Source organism: Lactuca virosa, chromosome 5 (genome assembly GCF_052849685.1).
Source record: "Lactuca virosa cultivar CGN04683 chromosome 5, Lactuca_virosa_CGN04683_v6, whole genome shotgun sequence".
NCBI classification, from domain to species: domain Eukaryota; kingdom Viridiplantae; phylum Streptophyta; class Magnoliopsida; order Asterales; family Asteraceae; genus Lactuca; species Lactuca virosa.
This window is the reverse complement of record NC_136430.1, coordinates 139,310,580-139,328,897: the sequence shown is the minus strand read 5'-3', so window position 1 is coordinate 139,328,897 and position 18,318 is coordinate 139,310,580. Positions and strand designations below refer to the sequence as shown.

Sequence of the window (18,318 nt, the reverse complement as noted above, 5' to 3'; positions counted from 1 at the left end):
CTTTTCCTTAACAATCTTTGTAGGAGAAGTATCAGGCTTTGATGGACTAGCCTTTGTATTATTCTTAGAAGGTTTGCTTTTCTTCGATGGACCAACAACTCCCTTTCCTCACAAAACTCCCGTTTCAATCGAAGGATTGATCTTTTGTAGATAAGCCACCAAAACTGGATCAACAGGATTGACCCTTCGAAGCATTACATCAGGGATCCTTGCAATATTTGGAAATACTGCAGAATCATCCTTCATAGTTTTCGGATGATGATAGATTGAAAATTGAAACGTTGGTTCATTGTCTGGAACCTCAATCCCTTCCTTCTCATAAGCATACTTCAATATCAGGCTCCAATAATGAGCACATTATACTCCATTCACCACATTCGTGTTGGCTATACTGTTACCAAATTCTTTCCATAACTGGGTTGCGTAATCAACCTGTAAATCATAGTATAGTCATGCGACCATGGCATATATTTCTAATTTTGCCTTGTCCAAACCAACACTTCGACCAGTAAGGCATCGAAGAAAAATGCCAAACAAAAAATTCCAAATGCAAGGCAAAGAAGATTTCTTGAAATCACTTATCTTGGTTATAGGTGGTTGATGATCCATCTCGTTGAACATGTGTACCACTTGTTCATTCGTAACCTCATAGAAAGGTTCGACAGTAGGGAGATCTAGAATTTGAGCAAACATCATCTTGGTGAGATTGAACTTCTTCTCATTGGTTAACTGGAAAGTAACCACCTTAATCGTCTTGTTGAACACCACAGTAGAACCAGCAAGCGATAACCAAGTCATTGGTACAGAAAACGAGGTTAACTCCACTGTAGATAAGATCTAATTGTTTAAGGCGACAATGAGCATCCGTAATTCATCTGGATACTGAGTAACATCTAGTTGAACTCGGTAATTAGTGATTTGATTCTTCAATAACGGTTGAGATGTGGTATCATCAGTTGTCTGAGAAGGATCAACGTTGACATTTGTAGCCGCCATTGTTAGGGTTTGAAAGCTCTGGAAAGTATAGAAATGATAAGGGAAGAAAATGGAAAAGCTTGATTTGATCACGTAAAGTTAGAATAGATGATCCCAAAACCCTAATATAGGTAAACCCCAAGTGTGAATTTGAAGCGGTTAACCATTAATCCCGTGACACGTGTTCCCTTGAAAACCGGGCCACTAGCCGTAAAATAGCCACGTCTGAAAAAACGATCATCACTTTTTCCTTGACAATCTTGAAGTTCTCCAACTGTTATATCAATGAGACTATTCGCGTGCGCCAATGGGATAGGAACCATCAGTAACCCTTCGGCATGGAGGCTGGGCTCTTTCACTTTTGGGTGGAAAAGCGAAGTCATATGCCAGACTTGCGAAATAATCAGCCTGAGTTGATATCACTTAGAACCTCAAGGATTTTGTGAATGTATATGTGTGCCAAAGAAAAAGATAAGAAATGAATATAAGAAATTTTTGGTTCTGTGATGTCAAATGTAATTCGACATAAAAGCAGTTAGATCCCGGGAAAAGATATCACAATCGAATACTTATAGAGAAGTATCGAAGGGCTTGTGTGGTTTCCCGTGAATTACAATCGAGAGAGATGTCGAACAGCTTGTGTGGTTTCCCTTAAATTACAATCGAGAGAGATGTCTCACACTTATATTGACTTGGTTCTGTGCAACATCAAGAGAGATGTCGAACAGCTTGTGTGGTTTCCCGTGAATTACAATCGAATACTTATAGAGAAGTATCGAAGGGCTTCTTTTATAAAACTTCGTGGGTGGACAAAAATTTCGTTACATATCACAAGTCAATATAAGTGTGAGAAATTGTAAACGAAATTACCTGTTTGACCAGAGTAGTCAGTGACAAGTATGTTTAGGAAAAATATTTCAAGTAACGAAGTATCGAACAGATATTCAGACGAAAATCATATTCCAAATAAACATTAGTCCTGGATCTTGTTGGGTAAAAATGTTGTGGGTTTCGAACATTTTAGCAAGATCACACAAAAAGAAAGAATATGATTTTGAATATCGAAAGGAGGTACTGAAACACATGTTTCGTTACATTCTAGAACAAAAGTTCTTCGTCAATTCCTTAAATGTTTCGAAATAGTGGGTTTCACCTTCATCAAGGTCTCATGAATCCAGATCCTAAACACAGATTTTTTACATACCTATAACCTGGTTGGTTTGGACTAGAGATGTCTTGGGTATGTGTCTTTGTGGGTGATCGTGAAAGAATGTTATGTTGAAAAAGATTGGTTTAAGAATCGAAATGTACGTCTGCTATGATTGGACCACGCAAGAAATTCTTAAATCAATATGAGAAGAGTAAGGTAGCTCATTGACTAATGCGAATATAGCCTAATTGGGAAGGAATCCTCATGATAAGAAATCCATTAAGGCTTTGAAACACATTGAGTCTTGGAGGCTTGGGCAACATACTGCAACATGCTTCTAGGGACACCTAACTAGTGCAACGTATTAAAATAATACCTTTCCCTAAAGCTGCAAATCATGAACCACCAAAGATCTTCACTAGCACACTACATAAATAGAGTTAACCAAACAAAGCACAAAATATTTTTGACTTTTTGATTTTTGAAATGAAAATAACAAAAATAAGAAAATATTTTTGATATTTTTTATTTTTGAATTGAAAAGATAAAACAAAACAAAATCTTTTTGGTCTTTTTGATTTTTGAAACGAAAATGGTACAAAACAGATGAAATGTACATTGCCTAAAAACGAAGTGTAAAGTTCCTGCTAACGAAGCGTAAAGCTATGATGTATCAACATCCGTGTTAAGTCTTGACTAACAAAGTGTGTGCTGAATCGTTCAGAGGAATGTCGAAAGAAAAGCGTGTCGAAGCACTGAATGTGAACAGTAACCTCTGAATGAATGAGCAATCTGTCGACACAAAGTACTTTATGACAAAGTAAGATTTGGAACAATGTTTGCATCAAGCATTCCTAATCCCGATAAAATCCTTAGAAAATTTTTTATCGTCGAAAGGTTTTGTGAAAATATCAGCAAGTTGATCAGTAGTTTTCACAAAATGAACTTCAATGTTGCCATCCTCAACATGATCTTTGATAAAGTGGTAACGAAGCGCAATGTGTTTAGTCTTCGAATGTTGCACTGGATTATGGCAGATACGAATTGCACTTTGTGAATCACAATACAACAGAATTTTGTTCATGTTGATTGCATAATCACGTAGTTGACTTTGAATCCATATGTTTTGAGAAGTCCAAGCTGCAGCAGCAACATATTCTGCTTATGCTGTCGAAATTGAAACACAAGTTTGCTTTTTCGATTGCCATCTAACAAGTTTCCCATCCAAGAATTGACATCCAGCACTCGTGATTTTACGATCAAGTTGACACCCTCCCAGGTCTGCATCTGAAAATGCTTGAATGAAAAACCCTGTTTTCGAAGGATACCATAAGCCCAACTAAACTGTTCTTTTGAGATAGCGAAAGATGTTTTTGACTGTTGTAAGATGAGGTTCCCTGGGACTCAATTGGTACCTAGCACAATTGCACACAACAAACATAATATCAATTCGACTAGCCGTTAGGTATAGTAACAAAATTATCATGCTTCGGTACAATGTGAGATCAACAACTGGTTTATATAATGAAGGACCAAGCCTTGTGCCAACTACCATCGGAACTCGCAACTTGGAGCTATTCGTCATCCCAAACTTCTCGAGTAGAGTTCGAGAGTACTTCTCTTGATTGATAAAGATACCTTCTCTGCTTTGACGAATATTTAATCCCAGAAAATTGTTGATCTCGCCCATCATGCTCATTTCAAATTGGCTTTTCATCATATATTCAAACGCCTTCGACATATTAGGATCAGTAGAGCCAAAAATAATGTCATCAACATAAACTTCAAAAAGCATAAGATGCTTCCCAACTTTCTTACGAAAAAGAGTGGGATCAACATATCCTTGTTTAAATTTTGATGATTTTAAGAAATTAGTAAGAGTGGCATACTAGGCACGTGGTGCTTGTTTAAGTCCATAAACAACCTTATCTAAAAAAAACAATGATCAGGGTATTGAGAATTTATAAAACCTAGCGGTTGTTCAACATATACCGTTTCTTCCAAAACACCATTAGGAAAAGCAAAATTTTCATCCATTTGATATACATCGAAGTCCGTATGTGCTGCATAGGCTAAAAATATTCGAACAGCCTCGAGTCTTGCGACAGGGGCAAAGGTTTCTTCATAATCGATACCTTCTTGTTGCGAATAACCTTTTACAACTAGCCTAGCCTTATTTCTCACTATATTTCCTTCTTTATCAGTTTTATTTTTGAAAATCCATTTAAGACCGATGATTGAAGTGTCTTGAGGTTTCGGAACAAGCCTCCAAACCTTGTTTCGTTCTAATTCAGCCAATTCGGATTGCATAGATACAATCCAATCAGGATCTTTCGTAATAATCTTTACTGACTTAGGTTCAATTTTGGAAATAAACACATTAAACATACATAATTCTTGATGATCATTAAGTACCTCATTCTTCGCACGTATCTGAGCTCGAGTCAAAATTCCATCTTGAGGATCACCAAGAATTTGTTCTTGTGGATGACTTCGAGTCCATTTGTCCATCGGTGGATATGCAGGATCAAAATCTAACGGTGCATCTTCTAAGGTTTCATCCATTTCTGAACCTTCTCCTCCAATTGACATATTATCAGGTATGTCATTAAAGACATCAGTATGAATATTCGAATTATTTGGTAAATATTCATTTTGCTCCCCCTCAACGGTTGGATCAATAATAGGATGCACCCCCTCAACACTACTAGTTGAACTCAAGTGCTCCCCCTCCAGTTGATCATTGTGCAAATTTGGCAGATTTTCGTTATTCGTTGGAGAATTTGTTGAAGAGTGCATATCAACGGTAGCCTGTGTGGTAGTCAAATCACCAGAGTGTTTTGATGCTTCATGTATTTGATTATCATCAGCATGAACTTCTGCATCAATAGCCCTATCAGGAACACCAAAAATTAAATCATAATCAAAATCTAAAGAACTCAAACTTTGAGTTTCATTATTTAATTCATTAATGATTGGCTTTTGTTCAAAGCATTTTTCGACTCTTTTAACATAATAATCATCAAAGGTAAGATTAAAAGTTTCTTCGATTTTCCTGGTTCGTTTGTTTAACACCCTATATGCAACAGAATTATGAGAATATCCCAGGAATATCCCTTCGTCAGCTTTTGACTGAAACTTTGAAAGGTCATCCTTGAGATTCATAATGAAGCATCTGCAACCAAAAACATGGTAAAATTTAACATTTGGTTTCCTGTTGTTAATGATTTCATAAGGGGTTATATTAAAACAACAATGAATGAAAAATCGATTTTGAGTAAAACAAACCGTCAATACTGCGTCAGCCTAGAGATACTGTGGAAGATTCGTATTTGTAAGCATTGTTCTTGCTGCTTCGTAGAGAGATCGGTTCCTCCTTTCGACAACATCATTGTGTTGAGGTGTGTAAGGAGAAGAAAAATTATGCGAAATTCCTTTTTCGATTAAAAACGAATCAAGAACATTATTCTTGAACTCCGACCCATTATCACTCTTGATCTTTCGAGCCTTTTTCTTCAAACTCATTTCAATATGCTTGATAAAATCGATCATTGCTTGAGTTATTTTTGACTTCAGTCGTAGAAAATATACCCAAGTGAACCGTGAAAAATCATCAAAAATGACTAATATGTACCTCTACTTGTTGAGAATTTCAACAGTCGATGGCCCACAAAGGTCAATATGAAGAAGTTCCAAAGGTTCAACAATCTTTGAATCAATGACAATTAGATGACCTTGCCTATGTTGCTTTCCCTGTTCGCAAGTTGCACATAAAGTATCATTATCAAATGTTAAGACAGGCAAACCATGAACAATATCATTTACCACCGGTTTGTTAAGATTTAGAATATTCAGGTGAGATAGTCTCCGATGCTAGAGCCAACTAATGTTAGATGATGCTTTCGAAAGTAAGCAAACTGATGTAACACCTACAATAGGTTTGATGTCAAGGGTAAACATATCTCCTTTTCTTTTGGATTTGAGCAAGACTTCTTTTGTTTCTATGTTCGAAATCACACTTCCTTCTTCATTAAAAACAACCTGATTTCCAGTTACCACAACAAGTTGCGAAACACTTATCAAGTTATGTTGAAGACCATTAACATATGCTACCCTGTTAACAGTAAACTTGCTATTCGTAACTTTGCCATATCCTTTGACTTTGCATTTGTTATTATTGCAAAACTTCACCACTCCAGCATTTTCCAGACTTCGAAAATCTCTAAGGTTTTCCTTCTTTGCTGTCATGTGACGAGAGCATCCACTATCAATATACCACTTGTCATAATATTGCTCGTCACACAAAACCTGTAATCATTGAACGAATTTAGGTACACAAGGTTGTTCGGGTCCTTGCTTATTAGAACAAAATGCATGATGAAACGAAGATCCTAAAACCCAATTACGAACTTTTTATTTCAAACTATCAATTAAGTCCACTTTGTTAGTTAAAGGCACAAAAATGTAATCATTCATTGATTTAGAATCAACAATGACTCTGCCTATGACCTTCTCAGTTCGTTACTCATCAACTTTCGCTTTTGGAGCAGCTCTCCACTGTCGAACAGAAGGATTAACTCTTTAGAAGAAGAGCTTTCATTAGAAGACTCGTTCAAATAACTTTCATACGCAACCTTGATTTCTTCTTGCGAAAACTTCCCAGTTTTATAATATTTGCCTTTTCCTTCCAACCAGTGATTGATGTTTTTGACATTTGTTGTTCCTTTTGAGAATGAAGCGTTACTTGGCTTCTTCGAAGATGGATTGGGAAAATGATTTTGTGTGGGTTTAAACGTCACATTTCTCTTTGCATTGACATTTAACTTTTCAAAATGTTGTTTTGAAAAACCAGGTTTCACTTGTGATTGAAAACGATTTTGAAAATGTTTTCAATAACCAACATTTGATTGATGAAAAACTTATGGACCGTTCGAAAATCTTCGTTGACTTGGAAAGTGAGTAAAATTCCTTGGTTCATTGAAATGAAAATCTTTTCTTTGAAAATAATTTTTAGAAAACCATGCATGTGGATTAGAAACAAGATTCTTGATGATTTAGATTGTTCAAACTTCTCATTCTTTGATTTTTGAAAATTCGATTTTGAATTAGACTTCGAATTTTGTGGTTTACTTTTGGAATTTTCTTATTGAGGTTGACTTTTTGACAAATCTTTTGAAGGTTGAGCGAGTGTTTTCTTATTAAAAGTCTTGTTTTGAGAAGATGTCTGAACATACTTAGACTTAATTGTTTCATACGATTTAGTTAACAAAACATTTTGTTTCTTTTGAGACTCAATATTTTGCCAATAAACCTTCTTTCTCGCTTTTGTCATTGAAATCCCATTTTCTTTAGAAATCTTTTCAATTTGTTCTTTAAAACTTTGGGCATTAGACTTTGATTTTTGAGGAACATCAACACTTGCTTGTGGTTCAACTTTTGACGTTTGAGTTTTAAATACCCAATTTCTTTGTGGTTTTTGTCTTTGAAAAGTGAAAGAATTATTTTGAAGGTTGAGCGGGTGTTTTCTTATTAAAAATCCTTCTTTCGAAGCTTCCTTGTTATAATCTTAAACAATTTTGTTAATTTCAGGTTTAACTTTATCACCATTTCCTGAGGTAACAAACACCTGATTTGGGAATATAACTTCATCTGTGCACTTGAAGTTAGGATACACAACCATATTTGATTCAAGATAATGAGGACCCTTTTCTTGCAGGATTTTGTCGAACTTCTTAGTTTCCTCGTAGACCTGATCAACAACAACTCGGGGTATGACTGTTTCTTTCGAAACATCATCATTATCATCATCATTGTCTGTTTGACTATCTACGACAGTCACATGGTCAGGATCATGAACTTTTGAATTCGAGTGTTGGTCAGTGTCAATTTTAGCCGAATAATCAATACATGTTTCTTTACCCTTAGCTATAGAAGTGACATTAATGACAGACAACTGAGAACGGTCAACAACTTCCTCCGCCTCAATTTCACTCATATCATCAGAATCATCTTCGATATCATCAAAATTGTTTTGAGAGTTAGATGTCGAATTATCAGTTCTTTTCAAAAATTTTATTTGTTCGTTTTTGGTCAAGGTGTCATTTACAATGTCAACAAGATCATTTGCATCTAAACATTTATCAATTTTTACAACACCATATGCATAAGAATCTATTGGAACCTTGTCAAACTCTGATATTTTCTCTTCACAGTCATAGGAAATAGAATCAATTTTCTCCCTTTCGAAAGATAAAAAGGGAAAAAGTTTCCTATGTTGTTCATTGCAAATGTCAGAGGAATGATGTAAAGCAGTCAGTTTTCCATTCAAACGCTTAGCAGTATTACAATATATATTTCTTTGTTTGGATAAAATATTGATATCAATTCGTAGAGAATCTCTCTCACACATTACATGAGTTAATTGCAAATCTAACTGTTCTATCTTAGATTTCTTGGACTCCAAACACTTCTGAGTTACTAACAGTTGAGAATTGAACTCTTTGGCATCACTACTAGCAGAAATAAGCAAATCATTAACATAAGTAATTGCTTTATCAAACTCAGATAACATCGAAATATATGCACTTGAAGGAATATTAAAGGATTGTAAAAGAGAACATACCTGTGAAGTCATAGGTGACTTATAAGAAGTTGTTGAGACGAAGCATTTCCTAGTGACCATCTCCTCATCCTCATGCTCATGCTTTGCGAACATCGCCCCATGAGTACGGTTTCTCATCTCATCCTCATCAGATCCTGATGACCAAATTCGATACGTCCCTTCCTCCTCATCCATACCCTTCACAACTAGTGACATTACTTTAGTCTTCGCTCTGACTTCCTCAAGCCTCTCAACATAATAGGCTTCATCCTTGACTCTGCTCTTCTTCTCATATCTCTTCCTCAGCATACAATCACTCGCCATGTGATTCGCTCCATTGCAATAATGGCGGTTGAATCCATAATCTCTCTTGATATTTCTCTCTTCCTTCATTTCCTCATACTTCACTTCCTTTCTCTGTTCTTTCTTCTCTTCAACGACATTCTTCCCAGAAAAACTTCCTTTCATCTCACTTGCTTTTGACTTCAGATTAAATGGCTTTTTGAAGAATTTGTTCACACGATTATTCGAATAGAAAGCCACTGCTTCGTCATCGGAATTGACAATCAACCCTTCATCTTCCGAACCCTCATTCTCAGCAGATTCTTTCTCAGCTTCTTTACTAGCAACCATCGACATCAGTGCCAAAGGACCTACCAAACCACTTCTTGTTTCCTCATCTATCTCATTCACTTCACTTTCATGTGCCTTCAACACATTATAGAGATCATAGACAGAAAAATAGTCGAAGCTTTGTTGAGTTTTTATCATTAAACTGACATTGCTCCATTCCTTGCGAAGTGCCATGATGAAAGTTAAGTTGAACTCCATTGTTGAGCTTGTAACTCCATATCTGTTGCACTTGTAGATTAGTTCATTCAGACGATCGTAATAGAGCTCAATGGATTCTCCTTCCTTCTGCTTAAACTCTCCCAGCTCTAACATACACTGCTTAACTGAGCTTATCTTTGTTTTCTCGCTGCCTTGGTACTTCTCCTTCATAGCATCCCAAATCTCCTTTGAAGTCATACAACCACGTGCATAGTTGTAAACAACTGGTGGAGGAGCACCACAGAGTTCATGCATACATTTCTTTTCATTTTCAGCAATTTCTCAGATTGTTGAGCAACATCTGGATTGTTAGCAGCAATTCCAACATTTTGCATCACAGTAGGAGAATGAACTTCACCAACAATGCATTTCTAGATATCCTCGTCTATTCAATTTAGATAGTCCTCCATCCGATCAGCCCATTGATTGTAGAACTTTGGAATCAACATAGGAATCTTTGTAGATGAATCAAGAAGATGAGAATATGAGGTCATGGTGTTCATGTTTAAATTCGCCATTGAAGTACGGAAGAATTTTGAGGAAAAGCTTCAAAATTGAGATCTAGTCGATAAAACTTCTAGAAATCAAATACTGAATACTCGATTCAACAAACAACTCACATAATCTAATCAAAACAGATGATCTGAGATGATTTTCTTATTCAAAAAATCGGAAAATTTTGAATCTAGAACGAGACTCAAAACCTTTTGAAAACTTAAGAAAATCAGATCAAATCAGAATGAATCCTTCTCTGATACAAAATGTAGTTGTTAATGATCGAGTATATGAAAACGAAATCAAAGTTTAGAATGAATTAAGAATACTCGATGTAAATATGATCTGGTTGGCTCGATTACGCTTTCAGAGATACAGAGAAAAATATAGAGAGTACAGGTCGAAGACACTTCGAATCCCTCTAACTCTAGTACCCATCCCATATTTATAGAGATAACAAAAGTGCACAAAAAATATAAGGGAGTAAACATTACAGTTTCGACACTAATATTGCCCTTATAATAAACAAAAAAACATGCTTCGACACTAATACAGACTTCGACACCTCACAACTATTTTCAACCTCAAAAAATTATATACACTTAAAGGTCCTAGTCCTAAACTATTTGCTTTGAGCAATAAACCTGAACATGATACCTAGTAAAGGCATCACTGTGATGCTGAAGATGCTTCTAACATCAAGCTAGGATAGTTATTCATGACATATATGAAGTCTTGGATAAATTAAACATATATTTGATAATCTAACAGGTCAAACAATATTCCAATAAATACAATGATATTTTATTTAAAGCTAGTTTAAACATTGGAGTAATGCAAGGCTAAAAGAATCACCTTGTGTGATCCAGGAGGCCCATGTTTAATGGACTGAACACCTTTAAGCCCAAGAAATCTACTAAAGCCCACATAGATGGATCTTGTTTCTTTTGTGAAGAAACTGGACACTGGAAGAGGATTTACTACTCTTATTTGGAAAGAAATTCTGGAATAGACTAGTACTTCTTGTATCTACTAGATAGAACTCATACTTTTCATATAACACTTAGGTACTTGGTACTTAAATGTTAATCTAGTATTTGTAAATGGCTTGTAGATATTCATTGAAGAGTAACCAAGCTGAGCACAACCATGTTGGAGCTACACTCTCGAAGTTTAGTTTATTGTTTATGCTTAGAACATAAAGTACTTGTAATGTAAAACAATATTTGTTTTGGAACAATGTATGTTTTAATTTAGTATGTCTAAATTTATGTCTCAGTTATTTTATTCAAATGTTTAATAATTTACTCAATCCTTTTTCATCTCGATAATATTTGTATTCCGAAATGATTAAATTCTATTTATGAGACTAGATCTCTTAATAGAATTATAAAGTAAATATCAACATTTTATAAAATCTAGTTCTATATACAAGCACTTTTGACTTAAACTTGTTTTAAATCAAACTCATCATTGACATTGTTATCTTTATTGTAAAAATGGCATTCACATATTCCAACTTCAAGAAAGGGATCTTTGAAGTCAAATAATGTAGTTTATTTGACATATGTGAACCTTATTTATATCTAAAGCATTCCTAATGATATTTTCACTAAGGTGTAGAGAAAATAATTAAGGAACTATACACTTTGGTGTATGACTTCCTTTCTAATGAATGTTTGAGATTAAGCAGAAGATAATAAATCAACGTTATTAACAACTATAGTAGTTTTAATTATATTTTACATGGTAGATCATAATTGTGAAATATTTGTTGAAGGTTTCAAAATCTGAGATACAAACCGGTAAGAACCATCTAAGGCCTTAATGATAATAAAGGATGAATTACATCTTACTTGGTATGATTTACTTTCTAATCGGTAGAAATATCCTCCTGTAATCTTTTTGGGATAATACTTCAATCACTATCAATTGTTTCTAGAATACAAATACCAACTAATAAGTAGATTAAACACTTTATAAGATTTAGTATGGAAGGGCTCCATCTTCATCTTACTTAATGTTTTGTGGATTTAAAGTCGATGTTGGAGTAAATCATCTAAACCCAAAATCTACTAAACACATATTTGTGTAGTACTCTAAATATGGGTTAGATTATCATATGAAAACCCACCAAGAATAAGTTCTCTTATTCTTGTGAAAGCTGAGTTAGTAGAACGCAAGCTTCTAATGACAAAGCAAGTTGGAGGTACATGGAACTTGAAGTAACTCAAGAACCATAACCTTGTGTAGTAATGGTTGACACTAGTTTTAACAATGATTGTTAAACTTGAATAATAGTTATTCACAAACAAAAATTGTTCGCATTAATGGTAGATATCATCTATCACTTAATAAATGTGGAATCTCTGAATGATGAGCTTTTATTGATGGTTTCTGGAAAATCCATTAAATACGAAGATGCTATGTCAGATCTTAAATCTAATAAATGACTTAGATTCATGAACATGAGATGTAATCCATGTATGAGAATCAAGTATGGGCTTGATTCAAATTCATCCCTGTAGCAAGGATAGAAGGAGAAAATGATTCTTTTAAAAAGAATAAATAACATGGATAACCACATACATTAAAAGCAAGACTTGTCGTAAAAGGATTCTTTAATACTAATGTCAACAACTATGATCCTCATCATACACATGACATTGACTGTGATCAAACCTTTTCACAAGTAACTATGATTAGATTAACAAATATATTATTTGCTATAAATTCATATTCTTAATATGAGATATAGCAAACAGATTTCAAGAGGAGACCGGTTTTCTTGATAGACATCTACTACAAGATATCTATATAGATTAGCCTGGAGGTTTTCTTAATCCATGTTATCCTAAACAAAATGTGTAGACCTTGAGATCTACTTATGGATATAAAGCATACATCTCAATGTTATAATCATCATTTTATGTAAATATGCAAGGTGTGTTTTTATATCAAAATGAATAGAATAGGTGTGTTTACTAAGAACTAGTGGAAGCATAGTGAAATTCCTAATCTTATATGAATGAGACATACTTAATCAATTTAAATAACATTTTGACTAAGCAAGGTCGTTTTCACCTTGACTCGATAAATTTTTCTAAAATGAAAGACTTAGGAAAGAGAAGATACATTCTTGGAATGTAAAATCTATATGGGGTAGATAAAAGGAATCTTAAAAGTTTCATGTCCTTATACATATATTGGCAATATCTTGAAAGGGATCAATACACAAGATTCTTTTGGATAATTCTTGGCATTGTCATATGGCACTATTTTGAGCTAGCCTCAAAATTACATAGCTCATAGGTTTTAACTAGATGAAATGATTTATATTCTATTTTCTTGGCAAATTAATTCATCATTTACGTCATATTATACATAGGACATGGTATTTGATCATGCTGTAAGCATGTCATAGGACACTAATTGAATACATGGTTAAGTCACTGGATGACTAAGAGAGCGTCCTAAGAATACTTTAGAAGAACTAAGAGAATGCATATGATACAAGATGTTAATTTCTAAACAGATATAAATAATTATGAATTATAATTGGATTTTGACTTCATTATGTAATGAAGGGTAAGTCTTGTAGGAATGAGGTCCAAGCAAAACATAATGACACTATATATTACAAAATAATAATACACTACCTTAGAAGTTGAATTCAAATATGATTGGATGAATAGGATCATTGAAAAACTATGTTGATATCTGTCATTCAAGGATCACATAGAAATCTTGGTGACTTTGAGAGTATACTTAACCAAGCTAAGAGACTCTATGTCACGAAAGAACACCAAGCATATTCTTCAAGATATTTAACTATGCTTACAGTAAAGTAAAGTATGGAGATGATAATATTCACAGAATTCATACAAATTAAATTTTGTCAGACCCATTGCTAAAGTCATTCTTTTGAGCTAAGTATGAATGGTCACACTTCAGCTATAAGACTTTATTATTCTAGAAATGGGTTTTTGATTTGGATTTAGTATTTGGATATTGGAACATTATAACAACAACTATTAGATAATGACATGATATATTGGGATATGGTCATCCCATTAATACTTTTTGTGTTCTATATTAACATGTTTAATCCATGAATAATGTTATTATTCTAAAAGTTCATAGTTGGTTATAAGTGTCGGAGCAATTATAAAGTAAGACTAAAATGAATTGAATTGGTTGAATCTCACTAGAAGAAAGTAGGCAATTGGTTGTAACCAAGTTTTATAGGTACTTGTCAGAGAACTAGTATTAAATTGACCCACATCAAGATCATCTCATGGATCACTATCATGAAAGATACTTGATTAAAAGGGACTATCTTTGTATCCTTAGCACCTGAGATACATAATGGGACTTAAGTGTAGGGAGCACTATGCTTTGATATGGTCAAATATTGTTCCTTAACCGGGCAGTTATAAAATCCATTTTCAGTTATGGTGTGAACTATGCAAGAGGCTTATGTAGTCAAGATGGGATTTGTTCCTCTTATGTGTTGAGAGTTAGACATCTAAGGCGCCTTACCAAAAGTTGAACAACTAAAGAGATTGACTGTGATCCGTATCTCATGTTCAACATGATGTCTGTAGCAAAGGGATAGCTGATAAACTTACCTTATACACCAATTGTATCTTTGAGCTTTTTTGGGAATTAGGCGTTGATAGAATGGCACACAGTCGTATGTTGTTGGGGGCAGTGAAATGTTGCTAGACGCTCACCACCGTCTACATCAGTCTAATATGAGTCTTGCGCAAGTGGGAGATTGAAAGATCTAGTATGCTCAAGAGTCATATTAAAATGATATTGCTAATTAACATATGATACTAATGGGTCACACTAACAACAACTTGATATAATTCATTATTTATTAGAAATTAATTTTAATAAATATTCAGTAAAACTCTTATAATTAAATTTGAAATTATTTATTTCATGGAAATAATAATTTTCATTAGCAAGTAACATAATATATCATATGGTATCATTTATTAAGTCATGTACAACATTTTGGACTATAAGGACTTTTTGTCTTTTACCAAAAAGTTAAGTTAATTTATAAACTTGGTTTATAAAATATAAAACTTTTGTCTTCCTTTTGTGAAGTGTGGTCGAAAATAGAGAGAAAGAAAGAGGGTATGGACTTTTGATTAGTTTAATCAAAAGTAAAGGGTTTCTTTCAAGCATGGGGGACACCATGTCTTAGGGGCATGGGTTGTCTTAAAGGCTTAAGACCCTTTGTGTAATAGATACACTTTATGAGGCTTGCATTTGGCTAACTTATCAAACTCTCTAAAACTGTTACATGTATATGGGGAAGGATTGTCTCCCTTTTGTTCATCTTTTTCTTGAAGAACACTTGGTTTTACTTGCCTCTTTAAGTTCATATGGGTTAAATTAAAGCTTAAGGGTTTAAGAGTTTATGGACTAGCATCTACATCAAGTTGAGTCATTCTTGGTGTCTCAAAGGTTCCATCTTCTTCATCAACTTCCAAGTCTCCCAAGAGGATCCAAATAACAACAAAGGTTGTTATTTCTTCATCCTTTCTATGGTTGGTGTTTTAATCTTTCTATAACTTGCAAGAAGATCCTTGGTGGGTAGACTACAAGAAAAACGCGATTTTGCTACGGAAGGAATCTGTTGCGAAAAGCTGAAATTCCATTGCAAAAGACGAATAGCGACGAAATTCGCTACCACCAATTTTCGTCCCAAAAAACCTCGTAGTGAGCGTTTGCTAGGGAAAAAATAATTTCATCAAAATTGTGACAATGGAATGAAATTTATGGTAAATGGTATTCCGTCGTGTATTCCGTAGTAGGATTCCATCACAAATTACGTGGTAGTTCTTCCATCACAAATGTTGTTGTAGTTAATCCCTAGCAAAATCCGTGGTGATAATTCACTAGCAAATTCGGTGGTGGTGAATCCCTAGTAAATTCTGTGGTGGTGATTCCCTAGTAAATTCCGTGGTGGTGATTCCCTAGCAATTTTCGTGGTGATGAATCCCTATGTGGTAGTGATTCTCCAGAAAATTTTGTGGTAATGAATCCCTAGAAAATTCCATGGTTGTGGATCCCTAGCAAATTTGGTGGTGATCAATCCCTAGCAACTTCTGTTTGATGACTTCCAAGAAAATTCCGTGGTGGTGAATCCCTAGCAATTTTCGTGGTGTATATTATATAGCAGATTCCATATCAAAGATTCCATATGGACGGATGGAGAATTGGTTTATAAATTAAATCCAAATCATTTTGTAGTAATATATGAAAAACAAAATTAACAAAAAAATCAAATAACATTATATCATAAAATAATACAAAAATTATTTATTAAATGGAAAATGGAAAATGGCTAATCTAAAATAAATACTTTGCAATGAATATATCAACACTTCATGACCTACTAGTGTTGTTGTTTTGTAATGACATTAATAATATTCATTTCCGTTTAAAGTTGTTTTTCAAGTTGCTCGAATCTTGCGTTATTTTGTTCTTCTTGGGCCTTCATTATTTCTTTAAGCTCTTCGTTTTTCTTTTTTTGTTTAGCAACATGCTCCCTCATTTCTTCCATTTCATCATTTTTTCGGAATGTAAGATACTTCCGTTTTACCATTAATATTAGGAACCGCCTTTGCAAAAGAGCCTAATCCATAAAGTCTTCTTTTCTTGTCATGACCACGAACAACATCATAAAATAGTTTGTCCTCCTCAAATTCAGCACATTCAGCTTCCAACTCTTCCTGTTTTTCTGTATAGGCCGCCTACAAAATAAAAATAATATAAGTTAAAAGATATCAAAGTTATGAATTACATTATGGACTAGCTACACTATAGAAGTTTAATTTCATTGAAATGAATAATACATGAATTTGTTTATCTTTTTCATTTGTGAAAGTGACTCCATCGTGATTCTTCATGTGTGTATACAGGAACAATTCACTATGGGGTGGATCACGTCCTAATTTCCTCTTCTGCAAAAATACCATAAAATGTCAAATATACAGATAAACATAAACATTGATATACCATTAAAAAAAATTACCAATCAGAAGTTATCTTCAAATGATTTGCGAGTCCAGCATTATGGGTAGGTTGTGATACTCCATCAGCCACACCGTTACGCCTATTTTTCTTGTTCTGCTTGGATTTTAGCTTGTATTCATCTGTATTCCATTTTACTTGCTAGTAGTTCTAGACTTCATGTTCAATATGAGCTGGTTTAAAGGTATGTGAGTTTCTTTGTAGGCTCTGCATGTTGTAGAGATATTAGCCATAACTCTGTGCCGCTTTACTTGCCCAAGCTTGTCTCACCAGCGAGTCTATTGTTTCATCCAAACAAATTTTTTTCTACACATTAACAATATAAACATACGTTTAAATGTAAATGTTTACCAAACAACAATTTATCACATGTAGTTAACTACCTGGAACTCCTCCCAATATAATTCGCGCATTTCTTTGCTTACTTTTCCCCAAGTGTACCCTGGTGGCATGAGCCTGCAAATAATCATGTTATCAGTTTAATTTTAAATTCATATATAAGTGTACACCAAAAGGTTACACATAGAAAAAAGTTATAAGATATGATTGGTAACTCACGTTTGTTTTCCAAAAATTAACAGTTAAACGTCCATCTGGTCCACAATCTTCAGAGGAATTGTTTTCACCTTCTACATTTTCCACAACAAATCCATTCACGGTTGGTTGTGTTGGTGATGGGGTAGATTCTGGGATAGGTGTTGGTAATGGGGTATATTCTGGGGTAGGTGTTGGGATAGATGTATATGTTGAGGATGTGGTAGTTCCTTTAAATAAGGAGGATGTGGTAGTTACTATAGTTGTTGAGGAAGGTAGTGTCAATAAAGATTTTGAGGTTGTGGTAGTAGATATAGGTGTTGATTATGTGGTAGTGGATGTCGATGTTGAGGATGGTCTCGACGATGTAGGTGCTGAAGTTTTGGTTGTGTATGTAGGTGTTAAGGATTGTATTGTTCCAGTTGCTGAAGTTTTAGATGTATTTGCTGAGGATAGTGTGGATGTTGTAAGTGATGCTGAGGAAGTAGTCATGGTTGGTGTTGATGATTTAGGTTTAGGGGTTTTCGTGCTAGATGTTATACGCGCATTGGATGTGGTTGTCGATTTTGGGAAGTCAATTTATTCAGCTTATAATTGTCTGCTTATGAATTTTGCATTTGAAGTCTTGTTGTGGTTCAAAACCTATGGTGCTATGAATTTAGTTGCTTTCACACCT

The 18,318-nt window shown here is 34.4% G+C and overlaps 1 protein-coding gene across 1 annotated transcript; it reads right to left on the bottom strand.

The window, feature by feature from the left end:
- Positions 1–4,013: 4,013 nt before the first annotated feature.
- On the bottom strand, positions 4,014–5,290 carry LOC145111803 (uncharacterized). The gene is made up of 2 exons (XM_079048054.1): positions 4,261–5,290; positions 4,014–4,054 (listed from the first exon to the last, which is right to left on the bottom strand). Exons 1-2 carry the CDS (start codon positions 5,288–5,290, stop codon positions 4,014–4,016), a joined length of 1,071 nt encoding a protein of 356 aa, XP_078904180.1.
- Between the last annotated feature and the right edge of the window lie 13,028 nt (positions 5,291–18,318).